At 49.5% G+C, this 25,450-nt stretch overlaps 2 protein-coding genes across 2 annotated transcripts; both read left to right on the forward strand.

Annotated features, from left to right (window-relative positions):
- Nucleotides 1–5,373: 5,373 nt before the first annotated feature.
- On the forward strand, nucleotides 5,374–8,260 carry A4GNT (alpha-1,4-N-acetylglucosaminyltransferase). Its single transcript, XM_009491801.1, has 3 exons — nucleotides 5,374–5,490; nucleotides 6,254–6,703; nucleotides 7,649–8,260. Exons 1-3 carry the CDS (start codon nucleotides 5,374–5,376, stop codon nucleotides 8,258–8,260), a joined length of 1,179 nt encoding a protein of 392 aa, XP_009490076.1.
- A 4,050-nt stretch (nucleotides 8,261–12,310) lies between these two features.
- On the forward strand, nucleotides 12,311–22,347 carry LOC142594304 (cilium assembly protein DZIP1L-like). The gene is given in 12 exon segments (XM_075716890.1): nucleotides 12,311–12,411; nucleotides 13,537–13,696; nucleotides 14,765–14,905; nucleotides 15,445–15,475; nucleotides 16,875–16,919; nucleotides 17,387–17,523; nucleotides 18,693–18,885; nucleotides 19,262–19,466; nucleotides 20,263–20,368; nucleotides 20,370–20,415; nucleotides 21,249–21,388; nucleotides 22,204–22,347. Coding segments are annotated over 12 exon segments (1,449 nt in total).
- Nucleotides 22,348–25,450: the final 3,103 nt, after the last annotated feature.

Below are 25,450 nucleotides of genomic sequence, written 5' to 3' on the forward strand. Positions count from 1 at the left end.
CAAATGAGTTTTCTACCAGATCAACATAATTCTAAAAAAAGACACAAGCTTTCAGTAAATACCAAAAGATACACATGCTGGCAGTTAACAACAGCAAGTAGGATGCCTAAAGGGATTAGTGTACAAAGGGAGCAAATCCAGGCACGTTTCTCCCTGTATTTGTGAACATTCAGGCTGGTCTTGCAGAGGTGTTACTCAACACTGAGCACTGTGGGGCAAGAAAGGGTTTACTCCCCTTGTCTTGGCTCTTAGTAGGCCACAGGTGGCTATTGTGTCCAGCTTTGGGCCCCCAGTATAACACTGACATTGGAAAACTAGAGAGGGGGTAGTGGAGGGCCACCAGGATGGTTATGGAGGATGTGCAAGGAGAGATCGAGGGAGCTGCGTTTGCTCAACCCAGAACAGAAGAGGTGAAGTGCGGGGGTCTAGTTGCTGTCTCTCCCTATTCAAAAGAGTTATAGAGAAAGCTGAGCCAGACTTTTCTTGGCAGTGCACAGCAAAACAGTGAAAGGTGATGGTGAAAAGCTGGGCTGTGCCCTGTGCACAGCCCCTGAACGACAGACACCTGAGCTCCTGGTTTTGGAGCTGGACATTGGCCATCCTATTTCCTTGCAGGTCAGACTGCAAACAACGGACCTGACCGAGTGTTTGCCAAAGGAGAGGGTTTCTCACAGAGAGATGTGTTGGGTCGTGGGGGGTCGTCACCTACGTCCCAAGGGACAACTTTGGAACTGGAGCCCTCCTGGAGTTGTCGCCCAGGGCACTATCTGCTGATTAAGCCCTAGCTATCTCTATAGCTTTCTGTGCGGACTGTTTGCTCTGCCTGGCTGCGGCAACATTAGCCACTCTTGCATCCTCCGCCAGCTCTCTGCAGCAGGAAACACGTGTGAGTGCAAACAAAGCTGGAGGCAGGCCCTTTGCACCCTTCAGTGGGGCAAGGTGGGGTGCCTCTAAGTTGGCGAGGAGCAAACGGGCATGCCCCGACATATTCAGTGGCTAATTTTTAAGAGCAGGCAGCTGGCTTTTTGCTGCTACAACAAGCTGTGGAGGGGATGAGCGGAGTGCTTTTTGGTGGCTTATAAGCACTAAGTGGTTGCTGTTGGTGGAGAGAGGTAGTTTTCTAGGTGGCAAATGAGTGTTTTTGCCATGCTTGCATGTGTGCAAGATGTGGGGCTGCTGGCACCTGTTGGCTGGACAAAGCTTCTAGCCCTGAATATATAGCCTTGCCAAAAATCAGAAGGGAAAAAGGAGCAGGAGGGGAGCTGCAAAGAGCCAGATTGCTGTCAGTGACCAGGAGCTGGGGATTGCACCCCAGTGGGATGCTCTGGTCTCCTCACACAGGCTGTGGCGCTGGTCCAGCACAGGTCAGGGCTCCAGGAGGGATGCACTGGGGAGTTCTCTTTGGTGCTACAGCTCCACCTCTCCCTTACAAATTCTGCTGTCCCAGCACAGGACAGCCACTGAAGTTCATACCCCTTAGGCCCCAGGGCCACAAAAGCTCTGGGGGATCCTTCCAACCTGAGGTGGGTCATCCCAATCCTGGGGACACCTGAGAGTGCTCCTGTACCACTCAAGGCATCCTCCTGGGCACAGGGTGTGGGGACAAGCAGAACCTCTGATGGATCAGCAAACCTCCCTGCTTGCTTGATCTCTAACAGGGAGCTGGGCAGGCATCTAAGCTTGTCAGACAGCCAGTTCAGGATGTGTGGTGTTATTTGGGATGTGTTTGTGTAGGAGACCCTGTTGTTGCCTTCCTTGGAAGTATTCAGAGCATCAGTGCCACTCCAACATAGCTGTTCTTTCCTATAGGGCAAAGAGATCTAAGCTATGGTGCAAAGTAGCCTCTATAAATGTGGTTCTAGATACAAAGAGAAAAGGCTTAATATGCTGTAAACCACCTCCAAAAGGTGCCAACAGTCTGCCTTTTGGCACCCACTCAGTCCCACGCATCTCTCCTGACCCTCACAGAGTGGCCAGGCTTACATTTGGCTGCCCGAAGGACCTTGCACTATGTGCTCCTGTGTGCACCTTTGAAAACACAGCCCTAGCTCTTTCTCAGGCTTATCTCAGCACACTAAGAATGCAAACACCAGAGCTGGTGGAGGGCAAGCCATGAGGCTGCTCCAAGCCCTGGCAGGGCAGAAGATAGTGAAGAGGCAGTGCAGCTCCTCTGGCACAGGCAAAGAGCTCTGCACCGGCTGTGGATATCTTCCAGTGTGGTTCAGCTTGGCTTTGCTTCCCAACAGACTGCACGCTTTGCCAGCTTTCTGCAGTCAAGACGTGAGTTTTGCTTTATCTCTATAAACATGTCAGGTTGTAGAATCAGTAAGCAGGTGAGAAGTGGTGTAGTAAGAAGCCCCTTTGCTGGTATGCATTGCTGGAGGTTGGAAAGGCTGCATTAATCACAGTCTGCAAGGAATATGATATATTCTTCTACAGGTTTTCCATTTGAAAGAGGTTTCCACATGTGCCTGGTGTTAAATCTGGAAGGAAGTTGGCTTTGAAGTGCATGCGCGTGCACTAACTTGATTGTAGCTGTAATTTACTGGAGAAGATTCTGTAAAGACATGAAAGTAAACCTGTGTGGGTTCAAGCAATGCCATGTGTGTGTTACAAACGGGGACTGCCTTGGGGTTATTCCCTGCCAGGAGAAATACAGACAGTCACCCAGATGGATGGATGCAGACCCAAATGCAAAACCCCCTGGTTCTCTGTGGAAAGCCACAGTTTTGGGGATAGACAAGAGGATGGGAGTCTCTTTTGAATCTCAAGGGATGCCCAGAAACTGTGGGGATGAGGATTTGGTGACAGCGGAGTTTGGCATTGCCAGAGGACTGTGATATGTGTATTATTTACCTGTGGTGCATAAACTGTAATTCATAATGCAGGTAACTTGCTTTAGATAGTCTTAACACTCAAACCCAATCTGAACTAATGGGCTGTGCAAACTGAAAGCTGCAGGTGCTGTTATTTTTTTATTTTAAAAAATCCTTTTGGCAAATGAGGAGAGGACTGAGTCCCTGTGCAAGCTGAGCCCGTGTTTCGAGTCTCTCTGGGGCCAGTTGTGCCCCATGGGCTGCCCTGGGAGGGGATCCCTCTGGCCAGGCTGCCATTGCAGCATTTGCCATGGGGTCAGGCTGTGATGTGCAGGGGGTGTGCATGGCTGTGAGCACCCCGGCAGGTTGATTTACTCACTCCCTTTGGTGGCATTTACTGCAAAATCCTGCTGTACCTTCCCGCCGCACGTGTCTCGCAGACACCTCAGAGGAATTATCACACATTCGTAGTAATCTCTCTTGTAGTCTCCCACCCATTTTCATCCTGCACTTGAAATACTGAAATTGCCCTGAGAAAAGAAATATCTTCACAAGATGGGCCATCAAGCCAGCATGCCGTCTGCTGCATCCAGAAAAGCAACCCACTCAGCAGGGTAATCTATTCAATGGCTGGGATTTATTTTTAACATTCAGTTCTGCAGTCCTTTTAACTTGAGCAGGGAAGTGAACATTTTGATAACAGCAGCCTCCAGGTCAAATGTGATGAGAATTCATAACTCGTTACATAGGGGTTTTGGAAAACCAACCAAGCAAAACAATTTCCCAGAATGAGACGATGAAGATTCGCGTTTCTCTTCACAATGTCATACACAGAGCCAGTATCTGTTGGAGTGTCTACTTATTCTCTCCCCACAATTTGCAAATAAAATGCCTCCCAGACTATTTTAAATTTGAACAGCTATTGCGAGCATAGCTTTGCTAGGCTGCTCGTAAAGACCTGAGACATCGGATCTTTAGGCCATCAAAGAAGAAATATTAATCTGGTAATGGGAATGTCCTGATTGTCCCATTTCTAATCAAAGCAAAGCCTGGGTTTTCTGCTTCAAGTAAACACTGCCAAGAGAGTGGCATCAAGATTTTAAAATTGCGAAGAAATGAGGGAGGGAGTTCCAGTCCCTGGACTGCATGGGAGCAGCACAGAAACAGTGGCAGGCATGGTTTAGGTTGGAGCTGGGACCAGGAAAAAAAAAGCCTGAAAATTTGGCTAAGCTGAGATTGGCGAGGGAGATGCCAGAAGACAACTTTTTTGTTCTGTTTTATTTTCAGATGGCTGGAGTAAGTGAGAAGCATGTGTCTGAGAAAAGCAGGAGGTGAATGTGGGAGGAAATTTTGTAGTTCAAGTAATGTGGTTTATTTTAATCTCACTTCTGCTGCTGTTTCCTGAGCCCTCTCATGGTGGGCTCAGCAGCGGGTGTTCATGCTGCACCTGGACATCGCTGGGGCTGCGGCGCTCTGCAGCACAGGCTGCTTCATCTGCAGGCTTGGGAACAAGTTGTTTCCAAACCACTTGTATTTGCTCTCCGTTCCCTGTCTTCTGTCCAAATTCAGTATCTGCAGGGAGGCCCTGGGTGCAGGGTGCGGCCTCTCACAGCAGGGGTTCCCCTGCAGAGCACTCAGACAATGAAAGTGGGAAAAGGAATAACAACAATAATAACACAGAAGCAGCATTCTGTCCTCTGCAGGCTGCAAACCTGCTGGCTTCGTCCAGCAGATCATACCCACAGCCACAGTGGTGCCTGGTGGCTATAGCATTGTCACCCACTTCACCCCTGGCATCTTCTCCCATGCTGTCGTGGGAACCCAGGGTTTAATGAGAAACTCTGTGCAGTGGCAATGAAAACCAACAAAATTTGCTATGCAGCATGGAAAGCTGTACTGATGGGAACAGTCATTGCTTTAATATTTAATTTGATGAGATCTAACTCAGAAATGGATCAGGAGCTGCCACAGCTTCAAGCACACGCTCAGCGCTTGCAGGGGAATTTCCACGGGGTTTGCTATGCTGCTGACATATCTCTGTTCTGGTTGGGTGACGTGGTAGTGCGTCTCATTAATTAACTGAGTACACAGGGCCATATTTCCTCCCATTCCTTTTAATTCATCAAGCTTTAAACTCCTCCAGGGGTTGCTTGGACATTGGGTTGTCATTCAAAGTGTCTCCCCTCTGTTGGACCCTGGCTTGTGGTCTCTGCAATGCAAATGCAGGCTGCTCAGATGCAACCACGTGGCATTTCAGGAGAGAATTTCCTTGCGTCATGAGCCTGTCAAACAGTGCAATGCAGATAAGATTCAATCCTGCCTCTCACTGGCAGGAACTCTCCAGTGCTGTACGGGCTCATGTCATGGCGAGACCAGGAATGAGGAGCTGGGCTGGGCTGATGTAGGCATGAGATGGGTCTTGCCTAAAACTTGTCCCTTTTTTGTCCTTTTAGGTGGGTTCTATTGGCCCCAAACCATTTCTGGGACTGAGATTCAGCCCGCAGCAGAGCCAGTTTTCCTCTGTGCATCAGTCTCTTGCCTTCAGAAATCCCTTTGCATGCTCCAAACAGTTTGGGTGTCTTCATCAGGGAGCTGGGCTTTAAGAGAACCTGATTGCCACTGTGATGGCAAAAAAACAAGCAGGAAATGTACATTTGTTGGAACTTTAATCCAGGTAGGTCCTCGTTCTTAGCTTGTACAAAACCATCCATTTTCTGTCCTTATATGTGTCTCTCTCTGGTCCTTCTGCAGCCCCCATCCCTGCAGGACCCAAGTCCCTCACAGCTTTTGGGGCTGAAGTGTGAGCAGAGTGGGCAAATTGGGAAAAAGACTTCAGTGCCTACATGCTGATGTTTTAGCTTTGGCTGACACATCCCAAACTGTAATCATGACCTTCCCCCTTGCTGGCACTCACAGCCCCCTTGGGCCACTTAATTGCACTGGCACATCAGGGTTTGCTCTTCAAATCCCCTGGACATCTCCTGCTTGTGGATAAGGACATGTTAGCACGATGCTGCAGTGCTTGGGAACAGTTTTCTACACCAGCCTGCCCCAGGGATGGGCTTGGGGGTCCTTGCCTTGGCATGGGGCAAAGTGATCCTTCTTGCCTTGCTCTCCCTGCTCTCTCCCTTGGTCCTTCCCCCTCTGCCAACCCAGTGACTGCATAGCTGTGCCATTAGACATAGCTGCGTGTCCCTTCTTCAAGACCTCTCCTGGTCCCCCATGCCTGGCTGGGGATGAGGAGGCGGGCGCCCAGCACTTCATCCCCCAGGGCAGACCCACTGTGAGACATCTTGCCAGGCTTGTCCTGGGGGAAAGGCATGAGCTTCACCAAACTGCCTTCATGCTACAGTGTCCAAAGTCATGTCCTACTATTTCCCAGTCCTTCTAAGTAATAACATTGGCATATATTTTTGCTGTTGCTTGTGTCTCCTTAGCATCCATGTCCGAGGCATGACCCCAAAGGCCCAGGGAAAGCAAGAATGTTGAAGAAAATCCAGATATGCATCTGCTTCTTCTTTGTCTCGGGCATTTTGTATGAGATCTCCCTGCTCTCTGGCTGCTGCTTCTCCTATATGCCTATGTCCAAGCACTTCCTGACACCTGAGCAGGTCTTGAACCTTGGCAAAAGCATCATCTTTCTGGAGACGACGGAGCGCCTGGAGCCGCCCCCACTAGTGTCCTGCTCTGTGGAGTCTGCTGCCAGGATTTACCAGGACCGGCCCATCATCTTCTTCATGAAGGGACTTAGGAACAACACGGCATTGGACTTGAACTCCAGTTATACAGCCTTCTCATTTTTGTCTTCTATGAAGAATGTCTTCATTTTTCCTCTCCACATGGAAACTGTCTTCCAGGAGACCCCTCTGCTCCAGTGGTACTACCAGGTGAGTGTTATTATAAGGGGAAAATAGGTAAATGGGGGGGGGGGGGGGGGTGTCTGAAGTAGGCTTAAAATGAATGGAGGAACATAGGACTGGCTATGTGAAATTAGTAATTTTTTTTTTTTTTGGTTCAGAATAGATTAATTTTTGCCATGTTTTGCAATGTATTCATCTATCTGTTTATTGAACATATTATCAGCATTTTCCCCCCTATCTGGAGAATCAGATTTTTTGGCAAACGAAACATTGGTAAAAATAGATTGTATACGTTTTTGATAAAACATCACTTAATAATCTTGCTCAACAGAAGCTGGTTGAACAAAATGTGCTGCCCGAGTCATATGAGTGCTTGTTATTGCTGCCACACACCGACAGAGCCCACAGTAGATAAGATGCAGGAGAGATTTAAGTTTTTGTAATAGCAATATGCAAAACTAAGGTGGGATCTTGGAAGCTCCACCCTGGAAAGAAGTTCCTGGCAAAGTGCTTGCAAGTCGCTTTTGTCAAATTTGTTTGACTCCATCTCTGTGCAGGGCAGGCATATTTCCTCCAAACTCTTCCTTCTGAGAAAAAATTACTCCAAATACCAACAGTGCCAATGAAAACCCTCCAGCCTGTTTCAAAGAGGTGGGAGTGATCAGGGAGGGTGTTAAGTGAGTTGTGTCCCACTGAAATAGCAGGCAATGATTCATGTATCATTGATTTAACATTGTAGGTTCCATCAAAATACCCGTGAAATGTTCTTACATTCATTTACATTAACAAAGCATTACTCTGCACTGCCCCCTTATCTTATTCCAATAAAATTCAATAGCTGGAGGAAGAAAAGGCAGTCAGTGACATTTGCAGGTGTGCAGGTGCAGTTTTATGGTGCCATTTGCATCCAATGGATGGATGTGGTCCGTTCTCTGCTGGCGGCATCACTGTCTCGCCTTTCCAACTCTGCAGGTAATCCCGGAGCAGGAGAAGAACTGGGTCCACATCAGCTCCGACGCTAGCAGACTGGCACTCATTTGGAAGTATGGGGGCATCTACATGGACACAGATGTCATATCCATCAGGCCCATCCCCAAGGAAAGCTTCCTAGCGGCACAGAAGTCGCAGTTCTCCAGCAATGGGATCTTTGGCTTCCCTGCCTACCACAAATTTATTTGGGACTGCATGGAGAACTTTGTTCTCAAGTACAATGGGAACATCTGGGGGAACCAGGGGCCCTTTTTAATGACAAGGATGCTCAAAGCTATCTGCAATCTCACAGATTTCAAAGGCACCGAGGATCACAGCTGCCAGAACATCTCCTTCCTCAATCCCCAGCGTTTCTACCCCATACCGTACCCAGCCTGGGGCCGGTACTACGAGGTGTGGGACAAAAGCCCCAATTTCAACCACTCCTATGGGCTGCACTTGTGGAACTTCATGAACCACAACCAGAAAGCTGTGGTCGCGGGCAGCAACACGCTGGCTGAAAAACTGTACAAGGCCTACTGCCCCACCACGTATGAGGACCTGATCCAAAATGCAGAACTGAGGGATCTCACAGGCTCTGAGGATGCTGCGTGACATGGTGAAAGGGGGGGGCTGATCCTTCCAGCCTTCCCAGTCCTGGCCCCAAAACACAGTCACAACTGGTGTCAACAGCTGGCTTTGTAGGAGAAAGAAAGACCTTTTCAAAACCATCATACCTACTCCCTTGGGACACTAAGGAGCATGTGCACAATGGCAGTGGGTATCCATCGGGCGTAGCCTCCAGTGACACTAAGGACACTTTTGCCTCAGTTCTGTTTCCTTATGAACCAAGCCTTCCTGAATCAAATGGACTTACAGGCCTTACTAGTGAGCTTTTCCAAGGGAAAAGTTTCTAAAGAGATGCGTGGCCTTGTGGGAGGAATTTAATCTCTGCACCTCTTGGTGCTATTGCCAGCTACCCAGGTCAGAAAAGTTGCAAATACAACAGGCTTTGGACTGGGTGAAGCCTCAGAGGCAAGTGTAATGCAAATGTATAGCAGAGGATGGATGACAGTAATTGCTAATGAAGAGAAGCCCAAACCACTGTCTTTTCATTAATCTGTGTTTTTCTCACATGAGCTTTACACCCTACGTTTTTGAGAGGGACCTTACCAGTGCAAATGAAAATAAAATGGTTAAACCACCACTCCTCTGAGCTTGCTTTCCCCTGCACGCCCCTGGAAAATTAGTCCCATTTTTCAAATGTTTGTGCTCCTGCACTTTTACTTTGGCTCCTTCCAGGAAGGCACTGCACTGCCCCATCCTCTAAGGTCAGTTCTGGCTGCAAAGAGTCACAACTCCCCCTGGAAAGGAAATGCTGAGACACTATGAAAGGATAGGGATTGCCCTCCAGGGCTCCCAAATCCCTTTGAAATAAACGGAGTTCAATTACACTGGAAATGAGGTGCAACAGCTCTCATCACCCTTGTCCAGCTGTGCGAAAATCCCTGTTTAATCCCAACAGGGCACCCAGTGACTTTTTTTCTGCCGGAGAGCAATGCATCCCCTTGCATTTACTTTTTTTCCCAGGGTAATGCCAATGCACCCAACCCCCCGAAAACAAGCCCAGTTTGCAAATCTCTTCTGAGTCTGTCTGAACTGCTGTTTTTAACTTGGGAACAGAAAGGGGGGGGGGCGGGGGGGGAGGGGGGCGGATCGGTCGCCCGTCATCGCATGTTTGCCTTCTGCACAATGCTATCTTCTGTAAACACAGCAGCTAATGAGCATGCGGCAATCGGCAGCCCGCTTTCTGCAGCTAGAAATCGCAGCAGGATTAGTAGGGAGAAGAAAGCCCTTGGCACACAGGGTTTATGTGCCCTTCGTGCCTTGTTCAGACACTGGGCTCCTTCCAGCCCCGTGTTCCGTGCCCCCCCCCGGTAACAGCTAAAGTCAGTTGAGCTGCACCGGTATAAGGGTGCCAGGTGCCAAAACGAGTGCTGCGGGTTGTCAGGGCAGCAACCTGGCGTAGGGCAATATTTACCATTCCCAGGGTGAAGCTGGCATGGCTCATGAGTTTCACACCCTGGTGCCGTCCACGCTGGTTTAGTTTTGCTGCCTGCTCTGTTACAGCAGGTTTTGCCTGCCTGTGGCATCGGGAGCTGCTTTTTCTCCATGACTTTGACTCTCCGGGGCTGAGGGGATGCAGGGGAGGAGTGTAGGGTTACAGCCCAGAAGTCCGCCCTGTTTCCCCGCATGGCTTCGGACAGCCCCCAGCTGCTCCCAGCCGCCTCTCACCGCCCACGTTCATCGCTCTGTTCCCATCCTCGTCCTCCCTCTTCAGTTTATCTCTCTGTGTCTGGCAACAAGTGAGTATGTGCCTTTTTCTGCCCCGCGACTCTAGTGTCCAGGCTCCTCTCCCTGGGTAATGGCTGTTTCCGTGGAAGGCGGGGACGGGGCAGAGACTTGACCTGCTTGAGCTCCCTCTGCAGGTGAGCTCAGGCGAGAAACATTTCCAAGGCTCTGCTGTGTTATGTAGTGTCTCTCTACAGGTGAGGTCCGACCCCATCTCACTTCTCTCTCCTGCCTTTTGTTTACTGTCAGGACTTTTAGCAAAGCAGGGCTGACAGCAGCAAGCACAGCCAACCTCAGCAAAGGTCCTGCACGGGGGCTTTCACCTGCAGCCGCCTAAGCAAGCTGCTGCTGCTTGGCATGAGTCCCAGGAGATCTCATTTTGGTGAGAGGAGAAGCTGAGAAAGGGAGGGAGGTGATGGCTGCTTTTGGGAAGGGTCCGGAGGAGGTGGGGAAGGTGCTTGAGCAGGTCATGAGCAGAGTCTGGGTCCCCTGACACCTCTCTGCTTCATGGTAAGGCATCTCCTAAAGTTTGCAGGCTCCCAGATCAGCAGGGGAGCAGAGGGATGCAGGCGTCTGGGGCATCCTTAAACTTTGCAGGGAGCAAAGAAGCCCTTGAAGAGTTCAGGAAGGTTGGGAGGGCCCCAGGGTGGCAGTGGGAAATGGTGGAGGAGAAGGAAATGAGAAATTTCCCTGCCAGAAGTTGAGGGTTGCAGAGAAGAGGACCATTCAACAGCCTGGCCCAGCAGCCATGAGCTGAGACAGCAAACACACTGTCTGCCAGCCTGGAAAATGAACACCCATCACACTTTGTGAGACCCAGCTCTACCAGCACTTTCATGGAGCTGGTTTTCGCACACTGGAGTGGAAATGGTGCAGGTGACCACCTTCAGCTCTAAGCTCTGCTGGGTGGTACTAGCTGCTAGCTCTGCAATAGACCTGCACCCTCAAGGCTGATGTCTTCATCACCCAGTGGGCAAAATCTCAGTTCTAGTGAAGGAATATTAATGTTTCCCTTGTGGGTGATGAAGACAGCTTTTGCCAGCAGCTCCATCACATCAGCTGATGTTGCATTACATTGCAGCATGGAAGTAGAAAAGCTTTTACTGCTTTACACCAGCTGAGGACCTGTCCTAAGCAAATGCAAGTAAGAACTGAAGAGAAGAAATAAATCTTCAGAGCTGGGTTCCCAGGTTGCCTAATGCTGTGGTTTTACTGTACCAACATCCCATTGAAGCCATGGTTGCGCTGTCTGAAATCTTATATATGTCATTTTGTATGAAATGGAGGGGAAAACCCAGCTGGCTCCAGCACCCACAGGCATGCCTGAAGCAGGCAGTAGGGCAGTTGCAGCCATGCTGCTAAGCAGCAGGTCCATTGACAGCCAGGTGAAACACGGCTGGCTTTGGTGTGTGAAGACTTTGTTAATATCAGCAAGGTTATGTAACACAGCCTACCTCCTGGGGTATGTGGTAGATCGTTGGGGGATTTTAATTTGTGTTAGCTGCAAACCTCTCCTCTTTAGGATTGGTTAATTCATGCAACAAAGCCTCACTTGGAGGGACCATGCACCATTACCAAACAGGTCTACATAACATGCAGCTGTGAGTCAGGGCTATATTTACACCTGTATATACATATATGTGTATGTATATGTAGGCATGTATACATGTGCACACTTCACTTTGCCTGATACAATGAATTGGGTTGTTTGACATTGCAGTGCTGCTAACAGTATATATATCAAAGCAGTAACAATAATGATCTTTGCTGGTCATACATACTTTGCTTGCTGATCTGGTATTTTTAGTTAGGCACCAAAAAAGATAAAAAATGAGCAAACTGTAGAAAGAAACTATGGTTAACTACAATGTCACACTGATCCACAGCCGTTCCCGGAGGCTATCGTGCCTTGTCTGCAGCAGTGTGTGACCTCTTCCTAGGTTAGCTGCAGCCCTGGAATCAAGGCTTTCCTATCTCCTGCTGTATTGAGGCAGTAAAGTAAGAGAGAGAAAGAAGAGAGAGTCAGGTAAAATTGATGTAGAGCTAAAAAGGGCTTAGAAGAGTCGCAGGTTGATCCAGACTGGTTCAGAGCAGTTGTTGACCCCTTATGTTTACATGTAACAGGGAGAGGCCTCTGTGGGAGATGGTACTACAGGCAAAAAGGCATTTAGGTGCCTGATGAGCTGATTAAAGCAGACTAGAGAGAGGCAGAGAGGCAAAGGGGCTTAGACAGGGTGGGTATTAGCAGTGGAGGAGCAGATCCTCTGTCTCTGAGATCAAGAGGGGCTTTTGCAGAGTTTGCCATGGGTGCGAATGCTGCTGAGCTGGGCTGAGAACAAACCAGCCTTGCAAGGACACAAGAAGCACCATACAGATGAAGCAACCCTGGCAGTGAAAGTAGCGGAGACCCTGGGGTAGGGGTGGAAAAACAGTCCCATAGGATGGAAAATGCTTATGGGCTTGCAGACATCACTGGTTGCAGTATCAGCATTAACTGGCTCCAATCTGTGCAACCCTAGGTAACTCCTGGGAAACCCTGTGATTGCTCCAGCATCAAGAAAAGATGACAACAGGATCATTTTATCCCAGGACACTTGCAGGCAGCACAAAAAGTGTCTCTGCTAGGCTCTCGGTTGGAAAACCCTGCATGCAGGGCTGGCTTAGCCTGGCATCCGCTTGCCCACGCTCTGCTCTGCCCTGCCCATGCCACCATCACCCTGTGTGCGTGGTGGAACTGAGCCTTGGAGAAATACAGGTTGGAGCCTTGGAGCCTCGGAGCCTCCCACTTGCAAACATTTTTGGGACTGAAATTAGGGCAAAAAAGCTGATTTTGACACTCTTTGTGCAGCAAACAGGCAGTGATAAACACTGCCCCCTTTTCCTCTGAGTTGGCAGAGGAGAGCCTAGGGAAGTTTGCCTTTCTTGCACCATGCCCGCAGTTACTCAGCATCTCCCTGGCTTGCCTGGCCCTCTTTGTTGTCTGGCAAGCACGAAAGTAGCTGCAGGCTGTGCAGGGGGCAGAGGCCTGTGCAGGGCAGTGGACTGGCTGGGAGTCACATTACGCGGTGCACAGCACACCCAGCAACACACCAACGCAGCTCTGGCTGCTCTGCTCCGTGTCCTGGGGTGTTCAGCCTGTGCAGGAACTCCATCTGCATCCAAAAACATAGTAAGTGGCCTTTCAGCAAAGAGCTTTTTTTTAAAAAATGAAGTATCTTAAGAGCAGCAGGTGGGTGTAGCAGAGGGGAAATTGTAATGCGGGGCAGCAGCAAATCCCTAGCTGGAGACTAAGAACAATATAGGTCTATTTCACAGATTTAAAACTATGTATTTTAAATACAGTTGTTTAATTATTGTGTAGGACACAGCTAGGAAAACGAGCAAACACCACTTCTGGAAATGATCTGGGTTTAGGTCAGAGCAAGGCACCACAGAAGGCAGCAGTGTCGTGATTTTAAAGTGTGTCCAGTGTTTACCATGTATTGTTTGAAAACAGGCTAATTCTGTTTCCCTAAAACATCCTCCTGTGGGACACACAGCTCCTTCCTCTCCCTACTCCAGAAACTTCAGGAGCTTCAGGCTAGCGAGACAATGGTGTCCAAGCTGGGGACTCTGCAGAATGATGATACTGAGGAGGCATGGGGCCAGACACCAAGCCAGGCAGAGCTGCGGGGTGAATGGAAGAGGATGGCAGTGCAGGTGAGCAGTATGGTACCCATGTTCTTACCACTACTGCGCATTCCAGGAGGTGCATTTGGATGGAGTTGGACCCCCATCTATGCACCAGTGTGTGCATCTGCTTCATGGATGTCCAGTTTCAGCTCAGGTTCAGGTAGCAATGGACTTCTGCTGGTGTAGAGCACTGACAGTCTGAGTCCAGAAGTGGGTCATGGATCATGCAGAGGGTATGTCATGGTCCCAGGTCAGCCCTGCTTGCTGCAGGGAAACACGTCTTCAACAGAGCACTGCAGAAGCTCACCACATAGAAAAGCATTTAAAGTACCAAATAAAAGAAATTTATTTACCCATGAATCAGCTGCCTTCTCAGCATTTAAAGACACCTGAAGAAGACTTTACCATGCATGGTACCTCTGAACATGGAGTGGGGTGGGAACAGCACCACTGTTACGGTGCCAGCTGTCCTTCGGGTCCCAAAGGGAAGCTGAATTTCTCTTGAGTATGAATGTGATCGGGTGCCCATGCCCACAAGAAGCCCCCAGCCTGCCACCTGAGGAGCAGAGGCAGGCACTGAGGGAGAACCAGGTACAGGAGGTGCAGATGGGTGCCGGATTTCCTTGGCAGCTCCCAGGCACCTTGCTCAGAAAAGGTCTGGATGTTTCCCTTATGTTTTTTCTCCATCTTGGCTTCAAACCCCAGAGATGTTGGGTCTTTTCCAAAAAACCGGGGGTGCCCTCTCTGCAGATCAGCCCAGCAAGTGGTAGCCAGAAAGAGTGGGGCTGCACACTTAAAATGAGCCTTGGCTGGACTTCAAAGCCCAGAGCAACAGAGTATAGTTATTAGGTTATCAATGGGAAAGAAGAAATGAAATGCAGCGACCAAAGTTTTGTCCTGTCGCAACCAATGAGAATACACGAGCTTGCCACCAGCAGACTTTGAAGCTGGCCATACATCTTCTGCAACTCCAGATAACACCCTTTGGAGGACAATCTCAATAATGAATAAAAGTCCAGAGAGTTGCCTTTGCTGGTGAAGGGAAGAGGTGGCTCCAAACCCATTTTTACCTCGTTCCTCTTTTGCCCCTCTCAGTTGAAGAAAGAGAGCAAGACACTCTGTGCCACCCCATCCCAGGACCAGCAGGCGGTTATGGACCACATCCATCAGCTTATGGATGCCCTCAGCACCCATCCTGGGGAGCAGCACAAGGTCATGTAGTCCCAAGAGAAGACGGCAAGTGAAATAAAAAGAGGCCTTGGTTCATCAAGAGGGTTTAAGCAGATGTTTAACTCTAAGCAGCCTTAAAATATTTTCTGAGTTAAGACTAAGCCTAATTTCAAGCCTATTCTGTAATGCTTTGCTACATTCAGCTCTTTTTTGCACTCATCAAACGTGAAGCATTACATGAATGTCGTCAGCATGAACCGTGCCCAGTGGGGTGTAGATCACCAGAGCAACACTTTGCATTACAATTTGGAGCATCTTTTACTTGTTGTCAGATCTGTGAATAGCACGTGGGGTATGACAGGATGGCATCTGATGTGCTAGTGATCATATTATGGAAAGGAAAGCCCCTAAGCTGACCCCTTACGGGTGTGGTCTGCTTAAGACAAATAGCTTAGTGGGAGTGTATGTGCCCATTTTAGGTTCTTGCTGTTTTCTGCTCCTTTTTTGAATGCATTTAATAATAATCCTCTGCAGAGAGAGGAAAAATTACCCAAAATTATATACAAAGAAATGGTCTTTGAATGACCCAGTCTGTTTCTTTACAGATCAAGCTGCTCTCTGCAAGCAAACCTGAAGGTAATGATTGCATTTTTGAAGTGAATCAATTTGGGTCTAGATAAATTTCTCACAGCTAACAGCCCTTCAGACCACAATGTCTTTCTTCTCTGTCTCCCTCTACAAAAGCATGCCATGGAGTCCTCTCCAGGGAGCTGGCTGTATGTCCTCTCACACGAAGCCGCGGAGTGGACACCTTCCAGTCCCTTGACCATCTGCTGCAACAGCATAGACCTAGCTCTGGTCGCTGGCACAAAACTAACTTGTCTCTTGGATGGGTTTTGCATTGTAGCTATACCCCAAAGGAATGAGATTTCAGTCAAGCACTCACAGCAAACGGATGACCTTGCTTCCTCCAAAATGATGCCAGTGGTTATTTGCATAAAAATAAGGAGCTGAGGCATGCTGTGGTTTCTTCTTTACAGCTTGGGTTTTCTATAATCAAGTGCCAGGGAAAGAAAATGGGGACTTCTCAGCTCCTTAATGCCTGCTACGCGGCCGCAGACCAGGCCAGGTACTGCTGCTCAGAAAACAAGGCCATAAAACAGGGATGGCTATTAGCAAATATCCAAGGGGTACATCATTGACCCCAGCCCTCAGTGGTAGCAGAGGACTGTTTGCCCACTGACATCCTCCAGCCTGTGGCCTTGGCAGGCGAGCACCCCGGGGTTTCCCTCGGGAATGTTCTCCAAGGGCTGGTGCCAGACCTGGGCCAGACTTGGATCCCCAAAGGGACAGGTGTGTCCATACTTTCCATATAGGAAAACCAGGTGGTGATCAGCACTTGTGTTGTGGTTTAACCCCAGCCAGCAACTAAGCACCACACAGCTGCTCACTCACCCTCCCCCTGCAGTGGGATGGGGAGAGAATCGGAAGGGTAAAAGTGAGAAAACTCATGGGTTCAGATAAGTTTAGTAATTGAAATAAAATAATAATAGTAATAGTAATAATAAAAAAAGGTGAAAAAGAAAACAACAATAAGAGGAACAAAACCCAGGAAAAACAAGTGATGCAGCTGGTCACCACCCGCCAACCAGTGCCCAGCCAGTCCCTGAGCAGCCATCGCTGCCCCCCAGCCAACTCCCCCCAGTTTATATACTGAGCATGATGCCATATGGTATGGAATATCCCTTTGGCCAGTTTGGGTCAGCTGTCCTGGCTGTGCCCCCTCCCAGCTTCTTGTGCACCTGGCAGAGCATGGGAAGCTGAAAAAGTCCTTGAGTAGAATAAGCAGTACTTAGCAACAACTAAAATGTCAGTGTTGTTATCAACATTATCCTCATACTAAATCCAAAACACAGCTCTGTGTCAGCTACTAGGAAGAAAATTAACTCTATCCCAGCCAAAACGAGGACGGCTTGCTTCTGTGCTGGGGCCTTGGCTCCTCTTTGACCCTCACAGGCTCCTTTCTTCTCTGCAGTGACATGGGAGGTGACCAAAGTGGTGGCTGATGAAGAGTCATCAGGTGGGTACTGGAGCTGGGACCATCCCTATCCCAAGAGCACCAGGATGAAGCTGGCATTTGGCTTGGGGTGTTGTGCAGTGAGGACGAGGGGGGTGCTGGGCAAAGCTGGCGGTGATGAGGTGGTGGGCTGGGGACAGAGGGGATGAGCTCGCTGGTACCCTCTCCACTGTGCAGAGTACGACAGCACCATGACCAGCCCTGCTGCCAATGCTTCACGTGGGAAAGCTGTCCCAGGCAGCTGCTGGGCTGTAGGTGGGATTTTCAAAAAGTTATGGGCAGGAGTTAATCAAATTAGAGGAGGAAGTTGCCCCTTCATAGAGGGATGCAGTCTGCTGAGAGCGACCAGCTGCTTGCTCTGGAACTGGTGGGACCCATTTCCCCAAAGAGGAGGAGGGACCCACCAGCCCACTCCCCAGGGCACGGACCATGTGTCACTATGTTGGTAACAGCACCCACCTTTACTCCAGACAGGGAGGAGGCTGCCCTGGATGGGAAGCAGAGGCTGCTGGAAGCCCTGCAGAGAAACCCAAACTTTCTGAACCAGTTGCGCCCCATACTGGAGGAAGTGCTGCAGGAAAAGCTGGAGAGCATGGGGGTCAAGAGGGTAAGTCTGCCCTTTCAGTGCCAGCATTTGCAATGCCAGCTGTTGAGCCAGTGCAGGGACACAAAGATTTTTGTAGGGGGAGAACAACTGAAATACTAACAGGAAGTGAAAAAATATCCCCATCTGGAGCAATCACATCCTCAGAGGCAAATGAGAAGGTGGAGGCAGAATCACACAGTAGCACAGGGAATAAACCACCTTGCTCCCGTCTCTGAGGTTGGTTATTAGTATCTCTCCAGCAAATCTCTCTCACAAGCAGCCTTTCATATGCTAAATTACCCAGGGCTCCCTCTCTTCTAGGAAAGCAGGGTGTTTGAGGGCACAGCAGCCCCTGTCACGGGGATTTCAAGGAGACTTTCACTGTCCAATTCCTTTTCATGTAAAGCATATTAAATAGTACCTCCTACAAGTCTTCTGAGCTCCTGGCAATGCAACACCACCACCTAGCACCTTGCAGAGCTGGTGCAAGGGCAGTGAGCAGGCAGGCAGCAGACACAGCTGCTGGGACCCACATTGCTCCATCGACCTGTGTTTCTGAGCAAGGCAGCGTTTCTGTTTTGGGTCCCAAAGGCACAAAGAGAAAGCAGTGACTGAATGACTTGTCATGTGATTGTTTCCTGGAGGTGCTTGTAAGGAGCACTCCTGGGTTCATTTCACTTAGGCTGGAGCCCTGGCATGCCCCTCCTTTTCCTGGCATGTTATTCGGGAACTGCGAGGTTGTGTCAAAAGCAGCAGAGGTGCCCAAAGCCAGGCCCACAGGCATGCACTCCCCTTCACCCTTCTCTTCTTATCACTTTGCATCTCTACATTCAAGGTTGCAAAACCTGCTCGAGTTGTAAATGCCTCCTAAGAGAATATGCTGCACTGACCCTGTAGCCTAATTTCTGCCCAAAATAGCTGAGATTTACTCTTCAGCAGTCATTTACCAAAGCAGGGGAGGGCTTTGCAAATGATGACTGAAGCCTCATTGTGGGCTGTTTCCATGGGATACATTGTGCTGGGGAAACGATGGGTGTCAGGGCTGGTCCAAACCCCATTCCTTGGGGTTTGGACAGGGCTTGGAGCTTTCAGGATGCTCTTGAGATACGAGTAGTGCTGCCAAAGGCTTGTTTCACCACCCAGTGCAGTGAGAGGACAGCGTCAGGCTCCTCAGCCACCCTCTGCTTTAGGTTGCAGAGGGGATCTCCACTCAGACCTACAAAAGCCTCCAGGCTCTGGTCAGGCTTCAGCAGCAACCGAAGGCTGAGAAATTTCCCAGTCTCCTCTGCCTGAAGGATGAGTTGGTCCAAGCAGTGGTGGGGAAAGGCAGGCGATGCAAGAAGCCCAGCATGACTTTGCCTCGACAGCTCTCCATCATCCCAGGTGAAGTGACCTCCTGTCCTCTCTGCATACAAACTGTGGGGACCTGTGGCCACCCACTGATGGCCATGGGATGCTGTTCCCTTACCCAGTAAGACAACAAGACAGAGAAAGGACAGGAAAGGGCATTTAGGGTGATGCAAGTCTCTGCAATTGCTCTCTGCATATTGACCTCACATGGGCTGGCCTGATATATTCAGGAAAAAACATCAGCTGTCCCCAAAAGCCCCAGCAGTGTGAAATACAGGTTTGGCAGTGCTTGCAAATCCCTTTTTCCCCCTTTTTCTGGGTGGGTGGCTGTATGGCTCCCCCAAGGGCAGCCCACAGGACTACCAGAAGGTGGGTGGTGATTCTCCTTGCCCTCAATATTGCCTTCCAGCTCAAAGCCCGAAGAGCCCCAGGTCCCTTTGTGGGTCACAGCCCATGGCGATACCAGCTGTAGTAGAGCCTGAAGCCTCGGTAATCCCCCAGCCTGCTCCTTGGAGCAGAGCCTGCTCCACCCACAGCACCCCGAGGACTCCCTGGGGCACCCTGCCAAGCTCCAAAGCCAGCAGTCCCCACCGAGGACTTGTCCCATGGCAGAGGTGAGTCCCATTGCCTCCTTTCAGGCTCCAGGCGGGTGGGTAGTGCCCAGGACCCTTGGCCACAACTTGGCCCCAAGTATGCTGAGTGCTGCCCAAACACCAGCACCTTTGGAAAGTGCTGAGTGGTGGATGATGTGGCACCCCAGAGGGGTTTGTTTGGAAAAGGAGTTTCCTGGGGTCTCCCTGCCTGTACAGACTGACTCAACTCAGCAAAGTCAGACCTGAGGGCTTGTACCCACCGTGTAGTGCTGGAGACAAACACAAAGGCATTTCCCACTGGTGTTCAGCTCCTTCTTCCCCTCCCAGAGCCTCTGCAAGGGGATGAAGGAGTTCTCTTGGGGTTTTGGAGCAAAAGTATTAAAGATGTAAAATAAAAGCTTGGAGAAACTGTGCAGACCATGCAGAGAAGAAACAACATAGAGAGCATGGGAGATAGCAGGAGAAAGGAAGAGGAGCTCATCTGTGACCAGGAGCAAGAGAGGAAAAAGAGTTACTTGTCTGCCCCAGGAGCAAGAAAAAGCCAGATCTAGGTTTTAAACTCAAGCAAAGCAATATCCAAATGCAAGGCAAGGTATGGGTGTATTTGTTGGAGATGCCAGCAGGAAAGCGTTTGCAGTCAGTGGGTGTGATAGACCTGTCCCTGTCCACGGCGAACACAGAGCTTCTGCATGGGCTGCCCTGCTCAGGGTCAGATCACAGCCCCAGAGCATTGCAGGGCTTTCCTGCATCTGCTGCAGGAGTGGAGAAGGGGAGTGGAGAAGCAATGCCATGCCCAACCCATCTCTCTGTGCACCAGTTCAGAAGTGATGCTGGGAGGGCAGAAACCTACCCCATCCCCTGTGAGGCTCAGCTGTCAGAAAGAGCCAGCGCTCTCCACAGCAGTGCTGGGGGATGAGACTGACTTCCAATGGGTGGGAACTGGACTTGCTGGAGGAAATGGCTGGTTCAGGTACTGCCTGTTCTTGTAGCAACTGCTGTGGGTCAGCGAGGTGGTGGCAACAGTCCTGGTTAGCACCATCAGCGCTGCTGTATCACCTTCTTCCTGGGGCTGAAGGGATAAGTCTTACCCCATCATCCCCCATACCTAGCCAGGCAACAGTGCACTGGTGGCTCTAACCATCTGCAACACGTGTGCCTGAACCTGCCAGGGTATTTTCCTAGAGTTCAATAAATTCTGTGGCCGTTTCTTTGCACAGAGGGAAACCGGACTGTCTAGAGGATGCAGGGAACCCCACAGGGCCCAAAGGGCTATCAAACACAAAGCAGAAAGCTTGTTTTAACTGTCAGCTATATGCTGTAAAACCTGATGTGTACCATGTGTCAGGGAACGAGGTGGAGACTGCTCCTGGGCCCCTCGGAGAGTTGCGGGTGGCAGCAGGAGGCACCTCTTGCCTATGCATTAACTGCAGACAGCAGCAAGTACTCCTTGCATGTGGCTTCGGTGTGTCTCAGGCCAAAACAGAGCTGTTGGTGCTCTGCCACACACCACTAGCCCAGGCTGCATGTGCGGACAGAGGTTTCCTCCAGCATTCTTGCACACACGGGAGCATTACCCACCCACCCAATGCTTGTTCGGGGAGGGAAACCCATGTGCTTTATCCTATGCACAAAATACTTGCTTCCTGAAACAGCTCTGTTGGGATAGATCCAGACAGTGCTAGTGAGTTTAAGGTATTTAGAAACAAACTCGCCCTGGGGCAGCTGGTGGTCTCCTCCTTCCCACTGAGCTGTGCTGTTACTGTGCCTTGGGACTCCCCTTTTAAACTGCTCTGCGCTGCTCAGGGACAGCCATATCCATGATGGTGACGCTCTTGGAGAAATGCCTGGATGCAGTGGCACAGAGACCACCCAGTGGGGTGAAACCCTTCCCAGCCCTGAGCTCAGCATTGCACAAAACCAACCAGCCTGCCAAGAAACTCCAGGTATCTCATATGAATGTGGCCATGGGGATGTTCTCTGACATAATTTCCATTTTAAAAAAGGTGTGTCGAACCTTCTTCTCAGCTCCTACTCATCAGCAGTACCACAGGGCATAGTCTGTGTGCACAAGGTCAAACTTAGAGCAGCAGAGACTTGGCCCTTGGCCCTCCATCCAGTTACTGTTGTCTGTCCTTCCCCTAATGTTTGTCCATTCATCCTCTTTTGGGGGAAAGAAAAAAAAAAAAAAATCAGTATTCATGCAGTTGGGAGCAAAACACTAAGCGCCAGAGAATCTAATTGAGAAAAGGTCTGTGGAACAAATCCAGAGATAATTGGAGTGATGCAATGACAAAATTATTAAATTACTAAAACAGGACTTAAACATAACCTCAATTTATGGGGGAGAGCTGATGTAATTAAAGTGGTTGCAGTGTCAGAATCAAATTGCTTTTTTAGAAAAAAATTGAAAAGGATTGTACCCAAGGAAGGCCTGGCACAAATACTGGGGAGATTTTTTTTTTTTTTTCCTATTGCAATGACAAATCTAGGCCTTCATCTGACAAAGTTTAAAAAAAAAAAAAAAGTGAAGCATGAGATTTAAGGAACAATTTGCAATTTGCAAGCCATGGAAGTAGAGAAGGGGTCTCCTGTGTGGCATCCTGCTGCAAGGATATTTGGCCCTCTTTGCTCTAATTTTTGTATCAGCCTGATGGAGAAGAAATCCCTGTTGATTTGTAGCAGGGGAGCACAGGGTGCAAACGTGGGGTGTGGGTCTGGCCCTGCTGCTCCCCTTCACCATCTCTGTGCTCCTCTCCAGTTTGCAGGTGACAGCAGTGACCTGGAGACCTCCTCCCTGGAGGACCTGGCCAAGCCACCGGCACTGGTGGCTGCTGATGCTCAAGGACCACGTCTGTCCCCAGGGCCCTGGGAAGCCGGGCTGCAAGGGGACACATGGTGGTGACAGGGAAGTGAGAGTCCTCTGCCAGCAGCCACTGGATGGTGCCACAAGACCAGGAACAGGCAGCAGCTGTTCTGCAGCCTCCCTAGGGCTCCTCCTGGGCTCCGGCCACCCCTCTTTTTGGGAAAACCCCAATACTGGAGCTCCCCCAGACTGCACAGGGAGGTTCGGTCCTCCCTGGCCAGCCGCTGTGGATCGCACCAAGGAGGATAAATGCTGTGTGGTCTGAAAAGCAGTGATTTCTGATCTCCCTTCATCATGCATATGAGCAATAATAACACAGTGTCAGACGGTGCCATGAGCTTTTGGGACCCCAGCAGCTCTCCCTGGACTTGGCATTCCAGAAGCTGGGGCTAACTCTGCATGCCAGACACAGCCTGGCACTTGTGTTTGGCTTTTTTTTTTATTTAAGCAGTTCATAAAACAGAGTCAGGGAAGGGAGAAAGCAGCTTTCCTTCTCATTGTGTCTCTCTTTGCTGGTGCTCCTGAGGGTGATGGAAAAGGTCTCATTTTCTGCCCTAGGAGGAACCTGGCCTGAATGCACTTGGACGGAGTAACAAGCCACAGCTGCTGTCTCCTCCTTTCCTTCTTCAATTGGTGGAAACTCCAACCCAAAGGATGATTTTTTTGCACTGTAAACATGACCACATAAGCCTGACTCTGCTGATAATGCTCATCTGTGTAGATTAAGTTAATTTTCCTAATTCTGTCTGTATTTTGTACATTTGTAGCAGTGCATTTATGATCCTGATCCCTTAAAAGTGTGAAATTTTGGAAAACACAACAGGAAAAACAAACACTCCTCAATTTCTCTTCTCTTTTCCAACCCACTCCACCACTGGTTCAGACTTCTACCATTCCCTATTTCTAACATTTGCATGTGGGTTTTAATGCTAGGGAGCAGAAAGCCCAACCAGGACTCAGCAGAACAGGGTGAATTAATTCAATTTCACTGAACAGCAAAAGTGCCTTCCAGATAACTGTTAACAAACATGCAGAAAACTCCCCATATTTGGCAAATCCCTATGTCCCCCAGTATGTGCGCATTCGCCTGTGTGATTATATCCATCCAATGGATTTTTTCCATTTTAATCATTCAAGTTTGAGAACTATACCTGGCTTGTGTTATTCATTGCTTACACTGCTATTGCCGGATGTGTTGCTTCATGCTTAATTTAACAGCTGTTCTTTTTGGTGAGTGTCGATCATAACAAACACTGCTTTTAATAAATTAAATAAAGGAGGGATGTTTTCACCCCTTTCAGAGCACTGGTGTTGGTAACTGGGAAAAAGAAATGAGCTTTTTACCTGTAAAAAATTACAGGTGGAGGTAGCAGTGAGCATTTGCTCCTGTGAGGGATGATAGGAAACCTGTCCTGGTTCACGCACCTGTCCCCACTGCCTGCCATACAGCAGCCCTGGCCTGGACTCTGGTGCTGGCATGGTCCAAAACCAGTGGGCAAATTAATTTCTGCCCAAAGGAGCAAATAGGTGGGAAAATGGCAGAAAGTAGAAGCTGTTTCACCTTGACTACGTGGCAAGCTTGGTGCCAAGGCAGGCACCTTGCCCAGCGCTAAAATCTACATCACACCCATCCTGCCGGCTGCTGACCAAACCCTGCCAGCCCCAGGTCTGGCTGCTCTTGCTGCTACTGCATGTATTCACCTGCCGACAAGTGCAAGAATCGCTCTTACATTTGTTTTATCAGCAGTTTTCATGCCTGAGGTGCTTTTGCAGTGAGCTTCATGCATTCAACACCAAGGAGAGGAGAGGAGAGGAGAGGAGAGGAGAGGAGAGGAGAGGAGAGGAGAGGAGAGGAGAGGAGAGGAGAGGAGAGGAGAGGAGAGGAGAGGAGAGGAGAGGAGAGGAGAGGAGAGGAGAGGAGAGGAGAGGAGAGGAGAGAGAAGAGAGGAGAAGAGAGGAGAAGAGAAGGGAAGGGAAGAGAAGAGAGGAGAAGAGAAGAGAAGAGAAGAGAAGAGAAGAGAAGAGAAGAGAAGAGAAGAGAAGAGAAGAGAAGAGAAGAGAAGAGAAGAGAAGAGAAGAGAAGAGAAGAGAAGAGAAGAGAAGAGAAGAGAGCAGGGGAAGAAGTGACTCTAACGATATCAGCTCCATCAGTGTGTCTTGTCCAGAAAAGAGATTTTACTCAATTTTTTTTCCTGTCATTTTATGGACTCCTTCCCCAGATGAAGCAACTGCTTGTGTACCCCTTCTCAGAGTACTGTCCTTTTCCTGATGACACGAATTTGGGCCACATTGCCGGGTACCTGGCATGAGTCTTGTGCCCGTTGGCACTGCCAAGCACTTGTACTGTGCTGCACGATGCTGAACCAGCAGAAAGCAGCAGGGATGCTCCCCAAGATGGATTACTGCATCCAGGGGGATGCAAAACAAAACAAAGCCAGCAGAAAGTGTGCAGTGGAAAAGAAAGTCAGAAGTACAAGCAGGGACTCTTGCTTGCAGCCAAGGTTAAATAGGCAGACAGGTGTCCTAATATTTCCTTCACACAAAGATTTCTTTGTAACTGCATTAAGGAAACAAGTTCAGCTTCTCCCACAGGAGAACAACAATGGAACAAGGGCCACCTCCAAAGTTCATTTCCTTCACCCTGTAAAGATGTAATGCTGTGACACCATGAGACAACGCTACTTGTTAGCAGTGAAAGCAATGGGGAGGCTGCTGCAGGCAGAGATGGCCCATGCAAACCATAGGCATCCTGCCTTCATGCTGCCAGCTCCTCTCAGAGCCCAAGACCATATCCCCTCCCTCTCAAACCTTTGCACCTGCTCCTCGGGTCAAATCCTGCCCACCAGCACACTGTGGTTGTGCAAGGCCAGCCTGCTTCTTGCTAGCATGTGGGGAGAGGATGGTGGAGCAGGCTCAGTCCATGGGCTGGACCACACATGTCTGTCCATGCTGCTTAACATCCAGAGGCTTTTCCTGAAAAGCTAAAAAAACCTGCAGTTTCATTAAATGATGGAAGATGCAACCCTAGCATCATGGCACGATTTGGAGGACCAGGTCCTGTCCAGTACCCATGCTTTTTCCTCAGTAGGACTTTTGCTATGGTTTTACTCTCTCCTCCAGTGCAAGCAGTCCAATCCTCACC

The sequence above is a fragment of the Pelecanus crispus genome, chromosome 9, assembly GCF_030463565.1.
Source record: "Pelecanus crispus isolate bPelCri1 chromosome 9, bPelCri1.pri, whole genome shotgun sequence".
In the NCBI taxonomy this organism is placed as follows: domain Eukaryota; kingdom Metazoa; phylum Chordata; class Aves; order Pelecaniformes; family Pelecanidae; genus Pelecanus; species Pelecanus crispus.